General features: G+C 38.5%; 1 protein-coding gene across 1 annotated transcript in view; it reads left to right on the forward strand.

Annotated features, from left to right (window-relative positions):
• Nucleotides 1-19,676, forward strand: part of PAM (peptidylglycine alpha-amidating monooxygenase) — a 174,575-nt gene that overhangs the window by 51,744 nt on the left and 103,155 nt on the right. The window contains exons 6-7 of the mRNA XM_015558149.1: nt 3,667-3,724; nt 15,955-16,042. Of these exons, the coding sequence (XP_015413635.1) occupies nt 3,667-3,724; nt 15,955-16,042 (146 nt within the window). The remainder of the gene's footprint in view (nt 1-3,666; nt 3,725-15,954; nt 16,043-19,676) is intronic.

Below are 19,676 nucleotides of genomic sequence, written 5' to 3' on the forward strand. Positions count from 1 at the left end.
TGGATTATAATGTCGCGATAGTGAGCACCATTAACTGTTATTGCCTGAGCAGCCACATTTTCGAAGAAGAATGGTCCGATGATGCCTCCAGCCCAAAATCTGCACCAAACAGTGACACGTTGTGGATGCATTTGTTTCTCAACAATCACTCGTGGATTTTCTGAACCCCAAATGCGACAATTTTGTCGATTAATCAAGCCATCAAGATGAAAATGAGCCTCATCGAAATTCAACCACATTTATGCAAAACGGTCATGGAAAATTTGAACAAAAGATGCGTATGTGCCAGCAAAACCGTGCAGGCCATTTACCCGATGTGCTATGTCCATACATAACCCTATACTGTATACTTTATGAATCAATAAAAAATTTACAATTTTTAATTATAAACCTGTGTTTTCTGTAAAAAAAAAAAAATTACTTCTTGCGTGAATTTTGGGACACGTTATTCATGGTAGACCATTGATGCAATGCCTAATTTTGACTTTGCTCTCACAAAATAATTTTGCAGACTTGTTATTCTACAGAGTATTTCCTTTATCTCTTCTTGTTATTCTTTTTCTCACCCAAGGATATGTTTTTATTGATTTGAAAGAGACAGGGAGAGTTAGAGAGGAAAAAGGAAGAATTGGAGAGAGACAGAAACATCAGTGTGAAAGAGAAACATAGATTGGTTGCCTCCTATACATGCCCCTACTGGAGATTGAACCTGCATCTTGAGTGTGTGCCCTGACCAGGAATTGAACCTGAGACCTTTTGATGTCTAGGACGATGCTCCAGCCAGCTGAGCCACACCAGTCAAGATTTTTCTTTCTCTACTTTTTTCTTCTTTAAACTGATTTTAACATAACAGTAAAGAAACCATTGAAATCTGAACACATTCTCATTAATACAAAAGTTATAAACCAAGAAATACAAACTGTTTGAAGAAAGACATTCCCATGTTACTCTGTCATTTTAAATTGCTTAGCTGATGATAAGAACAAGAATTATATGGATCAGATCAATTTTCAGTATAAGTAATAGTTTCCCTTGTTTTTTGTGTGTAACCATTGTTTTGTTTAGCTGTTTTTTTCTTTTATCAAAAGAACCCACTTGCTGAATTTCATATTTCTGTTTATGACTATAACTTGTCTATTCCAAAAACAACTTGAGGAGGCTTATAATAAAATCTAAGATAAAATAAAACCAAAAGTATTAGTCCAAATTTAAAACAACTTTTATTTGGTTTGCATTACACTGCAACCTCTGGATCCTTTCTTGTTAGAAATATATAGTTTGCTACTTTAAATTTATTTTTTTTTATATTTGCCTTTAAGTCATTAATTGTTCACATTGCTTTGAATGATCTGTAATGCATTGTTAGTCAGACTACTGATGTCAGATCAGGTCCCAGCTCCTGCACTTGTTAGTGTCAAAAGTAAACTAGGTGGATAGTAAAGTGGTAAGGCAGACTTCTTCAGTGTTAACTATTGCAATAGGGAAGAGGTGTGAACTGAACTCAGCTTTGCTGACACAAAAGACAGGAGACCTTTTAAAGGCTGGGTGTGTTAAGAGATAGGGACTGAGGGGTGTTGGGGTAATTGGTCCATGTGACTTGGCTTTCTTAAGTAACTGCACTAATAAGAAGGGTGTTCAGAAGCCTGTCTGCCTATTGTCAGGTTTTGGTTAGAATAAACTAAAGTTACTTAACCTTGGTTTACCTCAGTTTCCTCATCTCCGCAATGGGGATAATAACATTACCTATATCATAAGAATGTGTCTTAAGGAATAAAATAATTAATACATGTGAAGTGCTTAGAACAGTAGTGGCACATATTAAGCTCTCAATTAATGTTGTCTTTCTTAGTATCTTTACAATGGAGTTCATAATACAGATTATCTGTCATATTGGATTGCTTTATTTATTAAATGATATAATACAAATAAAACGTTGAGAACCATGCCTGGCATATTGTAAGCATTCAATAACTGTTGGCTAGAAATAGTAATGATAACAATAGCAGTTATAAACTGTAGTAGCCACTAAATATCTTCCGGTAGTGATTTACTCATCACCAAGGATGAGCAAATAGAAAAGAATCTTGAGCTTATTATTTTTTTTTGTTAGAACAGAGTAGAAATATTTTGTAAATTAGTAATTCAGAGATTGGAAAATATTTACGAGCAATCTTGTACATGATTGTGAGATCTTTGAGCATGATTTTGCCAGTATATTTCGTGGGTTTTAGATACACAGTTCACATCTCCTGTATTTATGTGGCTTAACCTCCTTACTGTGAAACCTTCAACATTTCCTTCTTAGCAAAATAAGAGTGAATTGAAATAATTATGAAGTCTTTTAAGAAATGAAACAGTTTTCTCAAATGAGAAAAAATGGCATATACAAAAGTAGAAATGAAGACTGAACCATATTTCTATTATTTTTCAAATTATAATATACTTGCTTTATGTGTATTTGAACCTCCTTGAATCCCAGAACAGAAATAAAATAAGAGGTACAATTCTGCAATCTTTTGATGCTAACCAGTAGGTTTAGAGAAACCCAAATGATCTCTATTCATGTTGTGTAGTCTCTTGATCCAGCACTGTGCAGTGATAATCCATGAAGTATGAATTATTAAATGAGTTGTCTCTATTTGTATTTGGTATATTATCAACCATAGCACATACTTTACTGAATATGGATTTCTGTTAAGGAAGAGGAATGCATAGATCAAAAGAAGCTCATTCCCCTTAAATTGCAATTTTTATTACTAAAAATTCTTGATGTTAATATATTTGATAGCAGAAAAGTAGTCATTTAGATAAAAGACCAATAACTAGAAAAGAAAGAATAATTGAATTAATGTTGATTTCTTTAATAAACTACATAAAATGTTTAAATTAGAACAACCAAATCCTATATAATAAAGAGGTAATATGCAAATTAACCCACATACCCTCACAAGATGGCTACCTACGACCAGGCCAGCAGAGGGGTTAGTGAGGGACGACCAAATGACTGAACAAGCAGGCTTCATGGGGCGACAGACCAGCAGGGGGGCAGGCAGTTATGGGAGACCAGGTAGGCAGGCACGTGAGCGATTAGGAGCCAGTGGTCCAGGATGTGAGAGAGATGTCTGACTACTGGCAGTTGGACATCCCCCAACGGGTCCAGGATTGGAGAGGGTGCAGGCGGGACCCTCCCTTGTGCATGAATTTCATGCACCAGGCCTCTAGTATAATATATTTTAACACCAGCTTTTACTCATTGTACTTTTCTAGTTAACATTTTGAACAATTGTAAAGTGAATAAGGAAATTAAATTCCTAATTTTTCAAATAGCAAATCTGTTCAAAACCAATTTTCTAGCATTTTAAAATCAGATGCATTAATAAATGGTATCACTCTTCATATAAGCATCTAAAATGTTGCCTCTTAACTGTGCCCTACTAGAAATATTGCTCATGATAATTGGTTTTATAAATAGGATTTGAAGAGTCTTAGAAAAACTTTTAGACTACCTAAGTTCTAGCATTAGCCCCTTTATGAAGCTAAAGGGGCAACTTCACCTGTGTGCTCTAGTAGTTCTTTCTCAGCCATATAATCTGTGCTTTGACTAGTTATTATTTCTTCTTGACTAGCAGCAATTTAATTTGAGCTTTGTCTTTCTTTCCTTAACAGTCTGATACATACTTCTGCATGTCAATGCGTTTGCCAATGGATGAGGAAGCCTTCGTGAGTAAGTAATTGGATGGAGTAGTGGTTGGCATTTGAAGGGAGGGCAAGCTATTTGAAATCAGTGAAAGGTCCTCTTTGATGGTTATGAGCGTATTAATCTTTTACTGTCAGTTTCTAAAATGCATTTATCATGCCTAATGTGGAAACCAACTAGCGAGAGCCACTGAGAGATAGGATTACAAACTGTATCTGGAGAGATGCATGAGTAATAGTAGTTAAGCAGTTGCATGCAGATGTCAATGGCTGCCAATACCATGTGGTCCCATTTGTATTGTATTGACTTTCTGTCTGTGGCTGGATGCTTAATTCTGCTTCACTCAACAGACTGTTTATTTACTTGCTGGGTCATGCTGTAAATCGAATGCACTTAGAGTCAACATTGGAGAATGTAATATTTTACCTGTTAGGTAAATGGATAGGAAGGGAGGAAGGGAGGAAGGGAGGAAGGGTCAGGTTAAGTAATTAGAAAAGAAAGACAGAAAGATAAAAAGGAAGGAAGGAAGGAAGGAAGGAAGGAAGGAAGGATGGTGGGAGGACGGAAGGAATGTTGTTCTTGTTGTCTGTATTACAGAATAAGATGACTTGTAAATGACAAGCCCTTCCCTAACTGGATCTTCAAATCAAATAGGAAAATGACAAAGCGCCATCTGTTTACATCTAGGTTGTTTTAATTTAGACCTGCCTTATGGCAGATGCTTAACTGTTTAGGTGTGATTGGAAAATTATTCATGGATTTGTTTTTTCCTCTTACTTCACTTTTCTGGTTTGAATTGTTGGTTTTGGAGAGAAAGTGATGATAATGAGAGTTGTACTTCGGTCCCTTGAAACTAATCTTCAAGTGGGCTGTCTGAAGCAGCTATTGTTTGGATTGTACAATGTGTACAGTAGCCTTGAAGCCGGCCGAGGATGAATTTCCATGAGGTGCTCCCCACAGGAATATGCACTGTAGACCTGTAAGGCCAGAGCAATGTGCCTTTATTTTTCCCCCACATATATTGGTGGTAATCACAACAGAAAATACACCTATAACAAACTCTCTAAACAGAATTTCCTCCATGGTTAATAGCTAAAGATGAAAATCAGACCTTGGGAAGTTGACAGAAGTTGACTATTGCCTGATTGCTGTTATTCTGTGTAATAATTAAACATCACCAAGAAAAAAGTTAGGACAGTGTTCCCAGATCCTGAACTTTAACTCTAGAGACAGAAAATTAATTTAGATTCCTAATTGTAGTATGCAGAGCAACACCAAATGTGATTTAGGTATAACTAATTAAAATGTCAATATTAAAAATCTCCTCATTTCATAGCCACATGTTTGGCAATCTATGAGAAAATAATAATCTATAATAATAAAAGTGTAATATGCTAATTAGACCTGGCAGCGGAACAACCTTCTGGACGTCCTTCCAGACAACCTTCCAGACAAAGCCGCAGCTGCAAAGGCCAAGGCAGCCGCCGCAGCTGTGAGGTCCAAGTCCCTTGCACGAATTTTGTGCATCAGGCCTCTAGTTACTCATAAAAAGAATTTTACATGAAGGTTTTTTCCTTACTAATTTTATGTTTTCTCTGTGCAAGTTCAGAGATAGTCTTGCTTCCTCCTGTTTCACACTTGCTTTGAACGAAGGCCACTCTGCACATCTGTATTAACATGAAGGTCATGTTTAACAATAGGACCACAGGTCTCACATTAATACTGGTTACTGGTTTGTTTCTGGAGGTTAGTGGTGGTATATGATTTCAGAGCTGGGGACTATAAGGACTATAAATATATATCCTGGAATATGTTATTGCTCTCTTAATATAAATGTGTTTGCTTTTACATAATTTAAAATTGAAAAGTACAAGTGAATATATTCAGTCAAGAAAAATATTTGCAGGAAACACATAAAGTGCTATTGTAGAACCAGGGTACTAAACATTTCTGCATTTTCTCAGGCAACTCTCTTCTAAGATTAAACTGTTCCCAGTTCTAAGGTCCTTAAAGGATCTTATACAATTAATAAGTCATTTTAGTATTTCTTCTCTTTTTAGCTGGGAGGATTGTATGAATATTAAAGATTTTGTCCCTTTTTCTAAATAGTTTCATTTTCAATGTGAGTCCTTTAATGTACAACCCCCAGGTGATTTGTGATTACCATTATTTGCATAATCCAACCACAGAAATTTAGGTGGAGGCACCTAACATAGAAAACCAAAGAGAAGTACCACAAATTACTTATATAAGGGATTAAGTTAAAGGAAATGTTGCATATATTATCTCATTAATTCTTAGGATGACCCTGAAGTTAGTCCCATTTCAGAGTTAGAGAAACAGAGACAGGAACATCAGCGTTCTTGATTTAGTTTGGTGTTAGGACAATAGTTTGTATGGAATCTGTGCTTATATAATCAGCCCACCACTAGCCCTTGTTTACCAATAGCCTACCAGACACCGTATTTTTAAGCCATTTTACCAAAGAGGAAACAGAGTCAGAGAGGTTAAGGAACACCCCCACGCTTTTTGCTTGCTACCCTATGTGTATGCCATTTAAATCCTAACAGATTTGTGTGTGAAGAGAGTGGTACAGGGAAGAAAGAAAAGAAGTTATCAAGTGGATAGATGGAACTGAAATACAGTAATAGCACATCTCTCTCTTCCTCACATCAAATATAATTATTCTTTCATTCCCTTACCTTCACTCCCTGCTGGGAACACTCTGGTCAACTTTGCTCACAAGTAAGTAAAACTCATGAGAGAAATAAGAACCATCTTACGAAATAAAACCCAATACACATGAAAGATTTGCAAAAGGAAAAGGGCTTGCATGTTTAGATTGTATGTTGGGAGAGTGATCATACATAACTTTTCCCGACTCCCAAAGTGAAAGTTTGGTAGTGGTAACCAAGGCTTTTTCATGAATGCAGTCTTTTTGTGGGTTGTCCTAAATTCTTCCTGCCCGCCCTGCCCGCCCCGCCCAAGGCACGGCAGGCCAGGATCTCGCCTTGGGCGGTGCAGCGTGATCTGCCTGCAGTATGCAAATTAGCCACCATCTTTGTTGGTGGTTAATTTGCATATCTCGCTGATTAACCTATGGGAGGCGTAGCAGAGGTACGGTTAATTTCAATCTTTGTCTATTATTAGATACGATGCCTTTAAAATTTTTGAATGCTAGCAGGACATGTGCCATAGGGTGTGTAGGGACTCAGTAATTGTTTGCTTAATACATGAGTGAACACTGAAAAAGTGTTTTGTTTATTTGGCCATTTTCTAAGGCAACATATCAAATAGCAGCCAATTTATCTTTTTGCCTTAAATTATATTCTTGTTTGAATGTAAAGAAATATGTATTTTTTAAGAAAAGCCACTTGTTCATAAATTCTGCTGTGTGCCAGTTAACGGGAGTGTGAGGTGTGACACAAATTCAAGGAAACCCCAGCCTGGCAGAATTCTGGAAGGCATGACTACACATGTCAGAACATATGAAAAGGACTTTCTCCTTTTGCTTTTCAGATTTCTGGGGGAGGTGGGGGGGGAATCACAAAAGGAAGAGTACAATTCAGATTGCTTATTAAGACTAAAACAGTCTCCTGATGGTGTTAAAAACCAAAGTTGCATTTGAAAAAAATCATAAATTGGGCTTTATGCTTGTGTGACTAATTAGGTAATCATTATATCTACACTAATAAAAGAGAAATGTGCAAATTTACCATACCATCACAACACCCGCCAGCCAATCAGGAGTGAGTATGCAAATTAACCCAACAAAGATGGCGGGTTAATTTGCATATGCAGGTGATGAGCGCCAGGAGTGGGGCGGAATGCTTGTGTTGTTGCCATGGTTACAACGCAGGCATTCTGCACTGCCCCAGCCGCTCAGGGCCTCTAGGCAACTTGGGAAAGCAGAAAGGTGGCTCTGGCCAGAGCGAAGGCGTGCTGGCAGCCAGGGGAAGGAAGCTCCATTCTTGCACGAATCTTCGTGCATCGGGCCTCTAGTATAAACATACTTCTTAATTTTGAGAAAACATCATCACAGTTGTCATGGAACTTATATGTGCATTGCCTTCATATTTACATATGAGCATACACAGTATTTGATGTGTTCATTTGTCTGTGTTGAATTATTAAGTATGAATTAAAGTGGGTGTTTGAGGAAATACTAGCATGAAGATAAGTATAATTTGTAGCTCTCCCTAGAGCATTGCTTTTGTTTATTGTTTTACTAAAAATTCCAGAATTGGGATGGTGAAGGTCTGATAAAATCTGCATTTGACCACTGAACTGTGAGGCTGTCTAAAAGGTGTTTTACAGACACTCAGAGGAATTGGCTCTGACAGCAGCCCATTCAGCCAAGAAATTTGACTGTCATCGTCATCCAAAATCATAGCTCTCCCTAGAGCATTGCTTTTGTTTATTGTTTTACTAAAAATTCCAGAATTGGGATGGTGAAGGTCTGATAAAATCTGCATTTGACCACTGAACTGTGAGGCTGTCTAAAAGGTGTTTTACAGACACTCAGAGGAATTGGCTCTGACAGCAGCCCATTCAGCCAAGAAATTTGACTGTCATCGTCATCCACTTGCTTTCCTTCACATGGATGACCAGTAAATAAATGTGTCTTTTCCTTAGTGAATGATGGCAGGTCCCTATCTATCAAAATGCACTATACAAATGAGATAGAAGCCATGGAATATAGAAACAGATGAAATCAATCTAATGATTTGTTGCTTTTTGTTTTCTTGGGTTCCTCCCTTAAATGTAGAACAATTTCTGTTGCAGAATTGCACAGTTATACTTGAATATTTCCAAATGTGGCCTTTCTTAAACAAAGCACACGTTAAGATGCTGAGATACTTCAAAACCTGCAGGGACAACCTAATTTTGATCAGTTCATGGGTTAGTGCATAGTGTGACTATGAAGATCAAGGTCTGGCACAGTTATAACGGTCATATATCCACATTTTATGGTTTTGACAGCAGTAAATAAAAGTGTGTGTGTGTGTGTGTGTGTGCTTTGACAGCAGTAAATAAAAGCGCGCGCGCACACGTGTGTGTGTGTGTGTGTGTGTGTGTGTGTGTGTGTGAGTGTAAGTCCCCATCCCCATGTCACCTTTTTGCTTCCACCTAGGATTTCCCGCAACATGAATAATGTAGTCTCTGTCTCCCACATGACCATTGGGTACCTTCCAGCAGGCACCTTAGGAAGCTGTTCTAGTTCCATAGTGAAAGCTCTGTGGAGAGAGCTGAGATAGCACTAATAAGATACTCTGTACTAGGGTCTCTGATGAATAGACAAATCCTAATTTGCTTGGTCATATCATGAAGGAGAAGCTGCTTCTATGGACCTTGTTTCAAAGTATTTCTTAAGTGCCCTCTATCCTTAGGTCACCCAAATGCCCATGTTTCCAACATGACCCTCAACAAAACTCAGGGTTTTCTCAAGTAATAAAAAGGGGAGGGGAGAGAAGTAGGACTTTTATTCTATTTTATATAGCTGAGATTTAGGAAAGTTTTAAATTAGATACATCTAGAGATTATCAAAACAGAACTGATAGATGTTAACTAGACTTATTCTGGTGATGATTTTACAATATATACAAATATCAAATAATGATGTTGTACACCTGAAACTAATATAATGCTATATCTCAATTATACCTAAATATAAAAGCAAAACAAGACCAAACAAAGATGCTGACAGGCTGACAGACAGAAGTGGCCGTCCTATGCATAGGAAAACCGGGCACTTTAATTTATCACAGATACTCATACAAAAAAAGGACAAAATGAATAACATAACAAGAAAAAAATGAAATGATGTCTCAGATAACGCACACTCTCCTCTGGAGCCATGATGGGGCGGAGCCTCCGCGTTGCTCTGGAGATGGGGCAGAAGGGGGGAGGCAGGACCAGCCCCAGGTGACTGTGGGGGCTGGGGGCGGGGCTTGAAGCGGCCAGAGAAAGCCAGAGGGTTTGGGGGCCTGGCCAGGCGTGCTAGAGCTCTGCGTGGACAGGTTTGGGTGTCAAGGCAGGGTGGCGGGTGGGTGGGCGCCGTGGGATTTCCAATCGCGTGCTGGGCTCCTAGTATATAGGACATAGTTGTTTTAATGCAATAATATCAAAATGCCAGCATTACTCACCCCCAGTAAAATGGTCAATTCAGAAATCCCGGGTTTGAATCAGAGTTGCTGTATAAATGTCCTTCAATGGTGAGGGTTTGTGGTGCTTTGACTGTCATGCTGAAATAGCCCATTCAGCTATTTCATGGGGGAAGGGGGGCGACTTCTCTAAACATCAGTATGAATTTTTCTAGTCAGAGAAAATTTCCTGCGAGAGAGAGGCAAGATTTGATCTGGATTGGGGAAGGTGTGCAGAGGGGAGGAGAATATCCCAGCGGCCAATGGTATGAGCAATGGAGGAGCACGCCAGACACGAGTGTGAGCCTCCCTCCTTGCTAGCTGCGTGGCCAAGGACAAGTTACTGGGCCTCTCTCGCAGGCTCATTTGTGGGAGGGATAAGAGACCGCTCCTGTGGTGGTTGTGAGAAGTAAATGAGCTTGGCATCGGGTAAGCCCTCAGTAAATGGTAGTGATTCTGGCCGATAAGTGAGATGGGCTGCCTGATGTAAGTGCGAATGCAGGTTGGCAGCGGTCATGTTAGAAACGCGGTGGGCCAGCAGACAGGTGCAATATCATGCATGACCTGGAAAGGCAAGAGGGAGGATATGGATTCAGTTCTGGAGGAAATTAATAGGGGGCTGTGGTAGGAGTGACATCACAAAAACTGAGCTTAATGGAGCTTCTGCTGTTTTATCTTTCATAGCCTGACTGATAGTGTATTTATTGATTATGTCCTTGGTTCTGGCAAATGCCAAGACTTTCAGTTTTTAAAAGGTATATCATCTAGAAGTTTTATTCTTTTTGTGCTAAAATTCCTTTTTTTAAAAAAAACTAGGAGTTCTATTTTATTTTTTATTATTATTTTAATCATTATTGTTGAAAGTATTGCATAGGTCCTCCTTTTCCCCCCATTAACCTCTTCCAGCCCACTCCTGTCCTCCTCCCCCTCATGGGCTAAAATTTCTTTATTTGCAAGTAAGGGTTATTTTATTGCATTTTTAATTTGTGTTCAATTTATAGACTTGCTCGGGTATCTTATTTCTTGGATAATTTGGCAACAGTAGTTTAAAGTCCTTGTAAACCACGTTAAGGATGCTTTCTGAATTGTGTATTATTGTCCATGCTAGTGAGAGTTAATGACAATTTCTCTATTAAATTTTCTGATTAAAATGTTCAAGTAAAAGGTCTTTCTGCTTGTGTAGAATTGCTTTATGGGCACACGGGGAGCTGGTAGAAGATAATATAATCTGCCATTGCCGGGGGTTTTAACATGCTGCCCAATGGGCAGTATTGCTGTGAGCTTTACATTTTTCTGAACCTTTTGGCTCAATTGCAAGACGACGCACATTAAGGCTGATCATATCCTACACTTAAGTTACAATTTAGAGCATTATCTTCAGTTCCTAAGAATGGTTTTTGAAGTATAATCTTTATTTTTTTTTTGGAAATAAAGACATTTTTATGTGAGTGATACTAAAATTTGGAGGCCTGCCTGCAATTTTTTTCATTATGACAATTTCTTCACATTATTGTTTCTTAAACCTTACACCTCTCTATTCTCTCAATATTGAAACAATTCTAAAGGATCAACTAACTTTTACCTTCAGAAACGTTTTTTATATATTTATTTTGAAAGAAACCTTGTTTTTACTATTTGTCCTATGCACTTAAAGAATAAGGCAGTCCAAGTTAACTAAGATGAATGAACTGAATTCTTAGCATGCTCACACTATGCAATATATTCAGGCACTAAAAATGGTGATTGTAGTCAGAATCCCCTGTTATTCAACTGTGAAACTTTTCAAAGGTACAGTTGCCTGTAATGACCTCGGGAGACTTGAATGAAATATTGATGAAGGAAGGGGCAGGGCTGACCTTGCATTGACGCTGGGCACCTGTATTTTGAACAAGATACTATTGATGCACAAAACCAAGGGAAAAGTACTATTGATGGAAATTGTTTCGAAACATGGAAAAATATCCACAGTATGCAAAATAAACTTTTTATTGCGTATAATATGTTCCCCACTTGGAGGAAAAAAGAAATAGAGTTAACAACAATTATCTCTAATGCTAAATCACACAGTAATTCTAGAATGCCTAAGTTCTGGAGATCCAAACTTGCATCTGCAAACCAGTTCCTTTTTATTCCATAGGTTAATTATCAAAGCCTACAGCAGCAGTTCTCAACCTGTGGGTCGTGACCCCTTTGGGGGTCAAACGACCCTTTCACAGGGGTCCCCTAAGACCATCGGAAAACACATATATAATTACATATTGTTTTTGATTAATCACTATGCTTTAATTATGTTCAATTTGTAACAATGAAAATACATCCTGCATATCAGATATTTACATTATGATTCATAACAGTAGCAAAATTACAGTTATGAAGCAGCAACAAAAATAATTTTATGGTTGGGGGTCACCACAACATGAGGAACTGTATGAAAGGGTCGCGGCGTTAGGAAGGTTGAGAACCACTGGCCTATGGTATTCCCCTACTGCGTATCGTTAGCTAAAGAGGGTGTTCCACATTATTGGCGGTAATTTAGTATTGGTTATATGTACATGGATATTTCCTTAATCGCTCATTCCTCCACTTGGCTATATGTGTTCTCCAAAGTCTTTCCACGTCCTGGGTCTGGAAGATATGTCAAATGTTGACATGCAGATCCGGATATCTTCTTGGAAAGGAAAACTAGAAAGCCAAGAGTTAAATGAAATTCTGTCTTAGTTCACATTCTTAGTGTATTTTATGGCCCTGATGGTAGTCTGATGTTAGCTAAAAGAGGCCATAAATCCCCAACAACCTCATACAGTCACAACAAATTTTGCTTAGAACTACAGAAAATAGACCCAGTTATCTCTTTGCTCAATATGTCGCCCACACACACACTCTCAAGTCTTTCATTTCAGATGGCATTATCCTTTGAGAAATCTTTCAACCTGTGCATGGTGTGTCATCATATTTCCTTTAATTAATATGCATGAGTCACTATTTCTGGAGTTTTAGTCCTTCCGGAGAATTTCGGTCCCAGGACTTAGTCACACTTATTTGCCTATAAAATTTTCCCTGATCTTCTGCCTCAGGCAATCTGAACTGTGAACAGCCACTGAGATTGAAGTACCATTTCCTCTTAAACAACTGTCATCCTATTATTGAGTTAGAAGAGTCGGTGGCACATTTAATCTCATCTGATATAGCATCCCCTTGCATGCTCACCAGGCTGTGTTAATGCCTGTTTGTCACCATCCCTAGGCTGCCTTTGTTTATTCTGCCTGTCAGAATCACACACTTAAGTGCAGTTGTTTTCATTATTAGCCTCTAGTGCTCTTCCCCCTGGATCCTTTACTTCTTTGGTGTATGATGGGAGAAAAAGAAAGAAGAGGGGATTTCTTTTAAGGTGTGCTTTTAAAGTATCTTTCCATATTCTGTCTTGTGTAGTGTTGAAAGCTCCAGCCTCCTCAGTGGTCCTCACTGTTGTTGACGAAGGGCGGGGTCTGGATTTGCTCAGCCAGACATAGTACATGGAAATGGAGAAACCAAGGAAATGAACCTGTCAGCCAGCCTTTTCCCAGTTGACCCCTGCGATGAAATTGTCCCAGTCCTGCTTTATTTTATGTATCGACTGTTGTTTTTAGATTTACATTTTGATATGACATTCTTTTTGCTGGAGGTATTTTTCAATTGCAATAAATTGAATTTTGAGCTGTAACAATGCAAATATGTCAATATACTCTTCCGTTAGGATATGAAAACGTTGGTTGGGTGCCTGTTTTCACTCTGTACTAATAATTTACTTAGCATTTAAATTAGATCTTGAGATTTTGAAAGGATGTATGAGTCAGTGAGAGTGTTTATGAAAGGGAACCCTGGGAATTTTCTTTTATTACCACTTAAAGATATTGATCTGCTTCCATGGGGGAGGAAGAACTGTCCTCTACTTTCAGTGATCTAATAATTAAATAGACATGAGACAGATCAACAAGAGAAAATGACCATATTTAATTACATATGTAGAGTCAGAGACCCTATATAGGTTCATAGACAGAAAGGAAATATGGGTATATAAGACGTCTGAGCTATGGATGAAGTAATGCGGCTTCAGGCTTCAGAAGGTAATTGCAGGGAGACCACATGCTCAGCAGTTGTTAGTTTGCCCTGCCATATACAAAGGTAGAAAGTCATTTATGATAATGACTCTCTTCATGGGCCTAATTTAAATTGATCTAGACAGTTAAGGGAGGGGGGCAGAAATTTCTTTGAGCATGCAGGAACTCAGTTGCCTTTAGCTCAAAGTAATCCCCATACCACTGAGGCACATCCTTCCTATATAATAAAAGGGTAATATGCAAATCAACCGAACAGTGGGATGACTGGTCGCTATGATGCACACTGACCACCAGGGGGCAGACGCTCAATACAGGAGCTGCCCCCAGCCCACAGGCTCCAATTGCCCACTGGCGAACAGGGAACTGGGGGTGGGTGGCAGTGGGGAGTAGGACCAGCTGCCAGCAGCCAGGGAAGATGGCCCTGATCACAGGCCAGGCCTAGGGACCGTCCCTGTGCACAAGTTTTGTGTGCCAGGCCTCTAGTACCAAAATAAAAAGACAGAGACAAAAAGCCTACCTCAGGACTTCTTCAGTTTTCCTTCTGCCAGGGATGATCCCGAGAGGATTATGGGAGAGAGGAAGCAGAGCCTGCCCTCAGCTTGAGAATTTGTGGAGGTAGAATCCCTCTTCTTCTTTCTATTTCTCTTGCTAACAAACTAAGGCTTGGTAACAATATGATTTTCTATGGTTTGTGAACCGTTGTAACTGCCAATTGATTCTTTCCTTCCAAATATCTTCTTTAATCTCCTAGGCTTACTGTGTTCTTTTGTAATAGAAAACAAAGCCTCAGGTTATATGAAGTCCATATTCCAGCCTTCCTCTGTTAGTTTTTTAAATGGTGGTATAAAAATCTCACGATGTGTGGTGTGTTTTTTTAGACTTTAAATTCTTCATTCCAGTACAATAAATGAAAGGCTTTTTATTTTCCCTGAAAGTTGTAAATCAAGTATTCTCCTAGTAGGTAGCCTATGTTTTCTGATCAACCACATTTTGCAAGTCATGGTGCTATAGTAGAACATTTTTCATTTTATAAATATGCATGTCTCAGATACATATTTTAGCAGCAAAGGATGCTTTTATTAATTTTATCAACCAGACAAAAAGAGCTAAAAGATATAGTTTTACACATACCTTAGAATTAAGATCATTTGAGGCTATTTAGCATTTTTCTGTGTAAAGGTAACTTGTAAACTGCCCCATAAGACAGCAGTTTGAATGCAGACTAAAGGAGATGAGCCAAACTGAAATCAGGAAAGAGAGCTTGTGCTCAATATTGACCATCCATAATAGTATACCCATCTTTGATTTCTTTCTTTGCTTTTCCTCTGAACTGATTTCGTTTATTTTAATGTCTTTCAACCACTATTATTAGGAGAAAAAGAGAAAGGACATTGAGTAAGTTTCAGTATCCCTTTAACAAGTGCACAGCGCTCATCCTGGACAGTCATTTGTGTATTTTTATAAAGATATAAAAGATTTACTAGCACTTCTCTAGTAAATTGTTTCTCCAGATCATATCCTAGTGACTTCTGTAATTTTAAGATGATAATAAGCTTGTACTTCATTATGACTCCTTTTGCTCAGGTTTGACCCCTCAATGTGGTTTCTGTTTCATGTGTGTGGTGCTGTGTGTTTTATGGCATCCAGTATTCTGATATCTGGACAAAATATATTGTAAATCCATAGCCTGGAGCTTTCATTTATACCCACATAATGCTCTCATCACTTTAAAAGGGGCCTTCCAATTTAAAAGTGTACGTGGGTGTATGTGTAGTTTCAACCTACTAACTCATTATTTTCTTCTTGTTAGGTAATAGTTTACTATCGTACTAAATTAAATGATCAAATCGTGCTCATCCTAAGGAATAAGACAATTAATACAGTCAGGGCATTCTATCCTAAGAGCATCAAAACATCTTTGTTATACAGCTGTTTGAACTGTTGAATAGTCTCTTGTGACATTTGTACAAGGAAGTGTAACTTGTATTCATATTCATGTATTATTTTCTCTTAACAGTTGACTTCAAACCTCGTGCCAGCATGGATACTGTCCATCATATGTTACTTTTTGGATGCAACATGCCTTCGTCCACTGGAAGTTACTGGTAAGGAATAATGGACTTATAGTAGAAAGGGGTGTAGAAAATGTGTGTGTTTAATCACTACAGAGTGCATCTGTGCAAGTATTCTACAATTGATTAATAAGTAGGCAGAATATTTTCTTTTTTTAAAAGACCTTTGTTTTTTTTGCATCAAGTCATTCTCATGTTTTGCTTACCACAGTTATTTCCTCTGCTCTGGAGCACATCTGTTGGTCTTTGACATTGACTTGATAAAGATATGTCTGTTGTCACAGAGAGTGTGTGTCAAGATGCATGCAGCTTGAAAAGAAAGACTAAAAATTATAATAATGGATACTCTGGTGTTTATTTTTTTTAAGTTAGTGAATACATCACCCTGGCTATATTCATTGGCACTTTTTGATCCCAGATACCAGGCTAGGTAATCTGTGTACACCATTTCATTTTACCCTAACATCTCTGCAAAGCAGATATTATTACCCTCCCTTTACAGACAAGGAGCTGGAAGCTCAGGTAACACAGCCAGTTAGTGTCAGACCAGGATTGAACCCTAGGTTGTCTGGTTCCAAATCCAGTTACTTCTATTTTACCACACAATGTCTTATTTATTCAAGTAACTGTTGCAGTTTTAGAATTCATTTTAATCACTGTGGTGAGCCTTAATACCAAGTCATGAACAATCAATAAACATCTATTAGATGCTTGTTATATGTCAGAACTGCAGCAGATGCTGTGGTAGGTTCTAAGATAAATAGATATGTTTTCTACCCCCAGAAGCTTACAGCATAATTATGGCTTGAGAGCTTCCCTTTCATTTTGTTCTTTGGTGGTAAGAAGATCAGTGAACTTTGAAAATAGCTGTGCATTTTAAGCCTCACATTTTGCACCAATTGTCAGAATCCGGTTGCATATTTAACAGTGCAGAATGAGTAGTATGTCTTCCTTCGCATTGGGAAGGGGTCTGTTTTGTGGTCCTGTTTCTGCATGATCACGTAGGTTGATAGACCTTTCTCTGCACATCCTAGTATGCATTAGGCTGATTCAAGGCATGCAGCAACTGCTTTCTAGTCATTTTTATAATAAACAATTGTTATATGTATTTGGAACTGTTAAAAGCACAGGGCAATTAGTAGAAATCTCCATGGACCAAGTAACATGAAAACATTTGTTAATAGGCTTGAGTATTCAATGAAAGGGGCATATCACATAGGAACCTCTCTCACATGACTGAGTTTATGCAAAAATGGAGTCAGCAAATTACAGTTAATACCCTTTGATATCAACATTCCAGTTTTGCTCTCCAGTAGATTTTTGTAAATAAGATTTTGGAATTAAAAGATTATTCTCTGGCCAAAACCGGTTTGGCTCGGTGGATAGAGCATCAGCCTGCGGACTGAAAGGTCCCAGGTTCGATTCCGGTCAGGGGCATGTACCTGGGTTGCGGGCACATCCTCAGTGGGAGGTGTGCAGGAGGCAGCTGATCAATGTTTCTCTCTCATCGATGTTTCTAACTCTCTGTCTCTCTCCCTTCCTCTCTGTGAAAAATCAATAAAATATATTTTTTAAAAAAAGATTATTCTCTGACAGCATTTCTGAATCTGATTTAACAAATTACATCCTTTGGTTTTTATGTTTTATAAAAAAAAATTTTCTGAAATTAGCAAAATTTACCTTTGGATTCAAATGACTAAAAATAGCTAGAAGGAATGTGGACTTGAAAAATCTGCTTTAGCTTCACCCTGATTGAAGAGAATGAGTGAAAAAGTAAAACGTCACATGTTGTTATGGTTCTGATTATTAAGGAGAAATATATAAAATGAACAAGGCTAGCTCAGTGTTCTCATGTTAAGGGAATATTAGAGCAAACACATTATTTTGGCTATTTTAAAGTATTTATTCATATTCTTTAATATACTATTTTGATAATAAGTACATCCAAAGGACTTCTAAGTTGAGGAAAGAGAACTCAAAGCAAATTGTGAATGAAAGTGAAAACAGTAATTTTGAGTAATGTAAATGCTACACACATACTATTTTGCTAAAATTGTTACTGGCAAGGCAGCATAGTAGAAAGAAAGAGTAATGAACTCACTGGCTGGATTCCCTGGGCATGGTACCTGTCCTATGTGGGTTGGCCCTGGTTTTTCATTTTATCAAGATACTCTCACTAGACCATTTATCTACAAATTCCATAGTTCTATGCATGTAAGTTGTATGCTGCCGGGAGCCGGTCCATCCTTGCTGTTTCAAGGGACCTGGCGTATATGGCATACTGTTCTTAATATGTTTGCTCACCTTCTTGGCGCTGTGTTTTAACCAAGGTCACCTCTCCGAGAAAGGTTGTTTCCCCAGGTAGGGATTTTCCCCTGAAGTTAGGGAGGGAATAAAACCTCTTAACCCCTTCCCCAGCAGAAAAAACACAGAACTTAGAAGACAGAACCTACACAGAACCTAGAGACAGAAGAACTTCGCTGGAGAGAACATGGCAAAAGATCCTGGACAGAACCTGGCTACGGAACTTGGTTGGAGAACCTAGACAGAACCTGGCTGAAGAACCCGGCTACAGAACCTGGCGACCGAACCTGGCTGGAGAACCTAAACCGAACCTGGCTGGAGAACGTAGCAAGAGAATATGGCTACAGAACCTGGCTGGAGAACCTAGCAAGAGAACATGGACACAGAACTTGGCTGGAGATTGTGGCTAGAGATCCTGGCAATGCTGCCTCCATGTCATTCCTTCTTCGCCGACTCCGTCCACACCTTTGGGGACCCCTGGACCTGCTGGGGTTGGACCCCAGCAGTATGCAAATGCTGAGTCAGATTGAAAGGCATCATTGTTGGGAGCTGGAGATGTGTGCAGTGGTTGAATCACCTCAAGCAGGCAGCCTACTGCCTTTTGCTATTGGGTTGCGTCATTAAGTAATTAGAATTCTTAATGACATTATACCCATAGCATTTTAAATAGATTTTAAAAATCTGTCTGGCAGCCCATATTTCCACTTAATCAATAGGCTTGTTATAATTGACTTTGTAACCAACCATAAAACAAGGACAGTAATCGATGCTGTTATTCATCTCCTTTTAACCTAGCCCAAAGTGTTCATCTGACATTTAAAAGTAGGATATATACATTGTCTGTTCAATATGAAAACTGGGAGATATGCATTAAGTAAAACTGTTTCTGGCGACTGACTTCCGCAACCCAGCCATACTCTCCATTGAAAGGTGGGATAGACTTTTTTATCCCCCCTAATATTAGCAAAATTCATTGGTCTTTAAAGAATTAGAGCTCTCGGGATATTTTATGGGATGAACTTTTCAATTGCTTCACAAGTATATCCTCGGTTCCTGACCCCCAACGCCACACAGGCTCAGCCCTGGAACAGACAGCGGATGTTTTCCAGCTGCTTAGCCTCTTATCTGTCCCACATGAATTATAACACCAGCACCAAAATCTATCACTGTCTGAAGCCCTGCATTATTTATCTAAAATATCTAAGTTGTGGAATTTATCGCACTCATTTTACAGATGCAAATCTAATTTTCGGTTGCTCTAAGATACAGACAGTACTTAGAAGATTTCCAAATTTCACCTATATTTTTTGGTCAGTATAACTATAATGGTTTTTGATGCTTCAGAATATCAAAAACCTATTCA

This window comes from Myotis davidii, unplaced genomic scaffold (genome assembly GCF_000327345.1).
Source record: "Myotis davidii unplaced genomic scaffold, ASM32734v1 scaffold473, whole genome shotgun sequence".
Taxonomy (NCBI): domain Eukaryota; kingdom Metazoa; phylum Chordata; class Mammalia; order Chiroptera; family Vespertilionidae; genus Myotis; species Myotis davidii.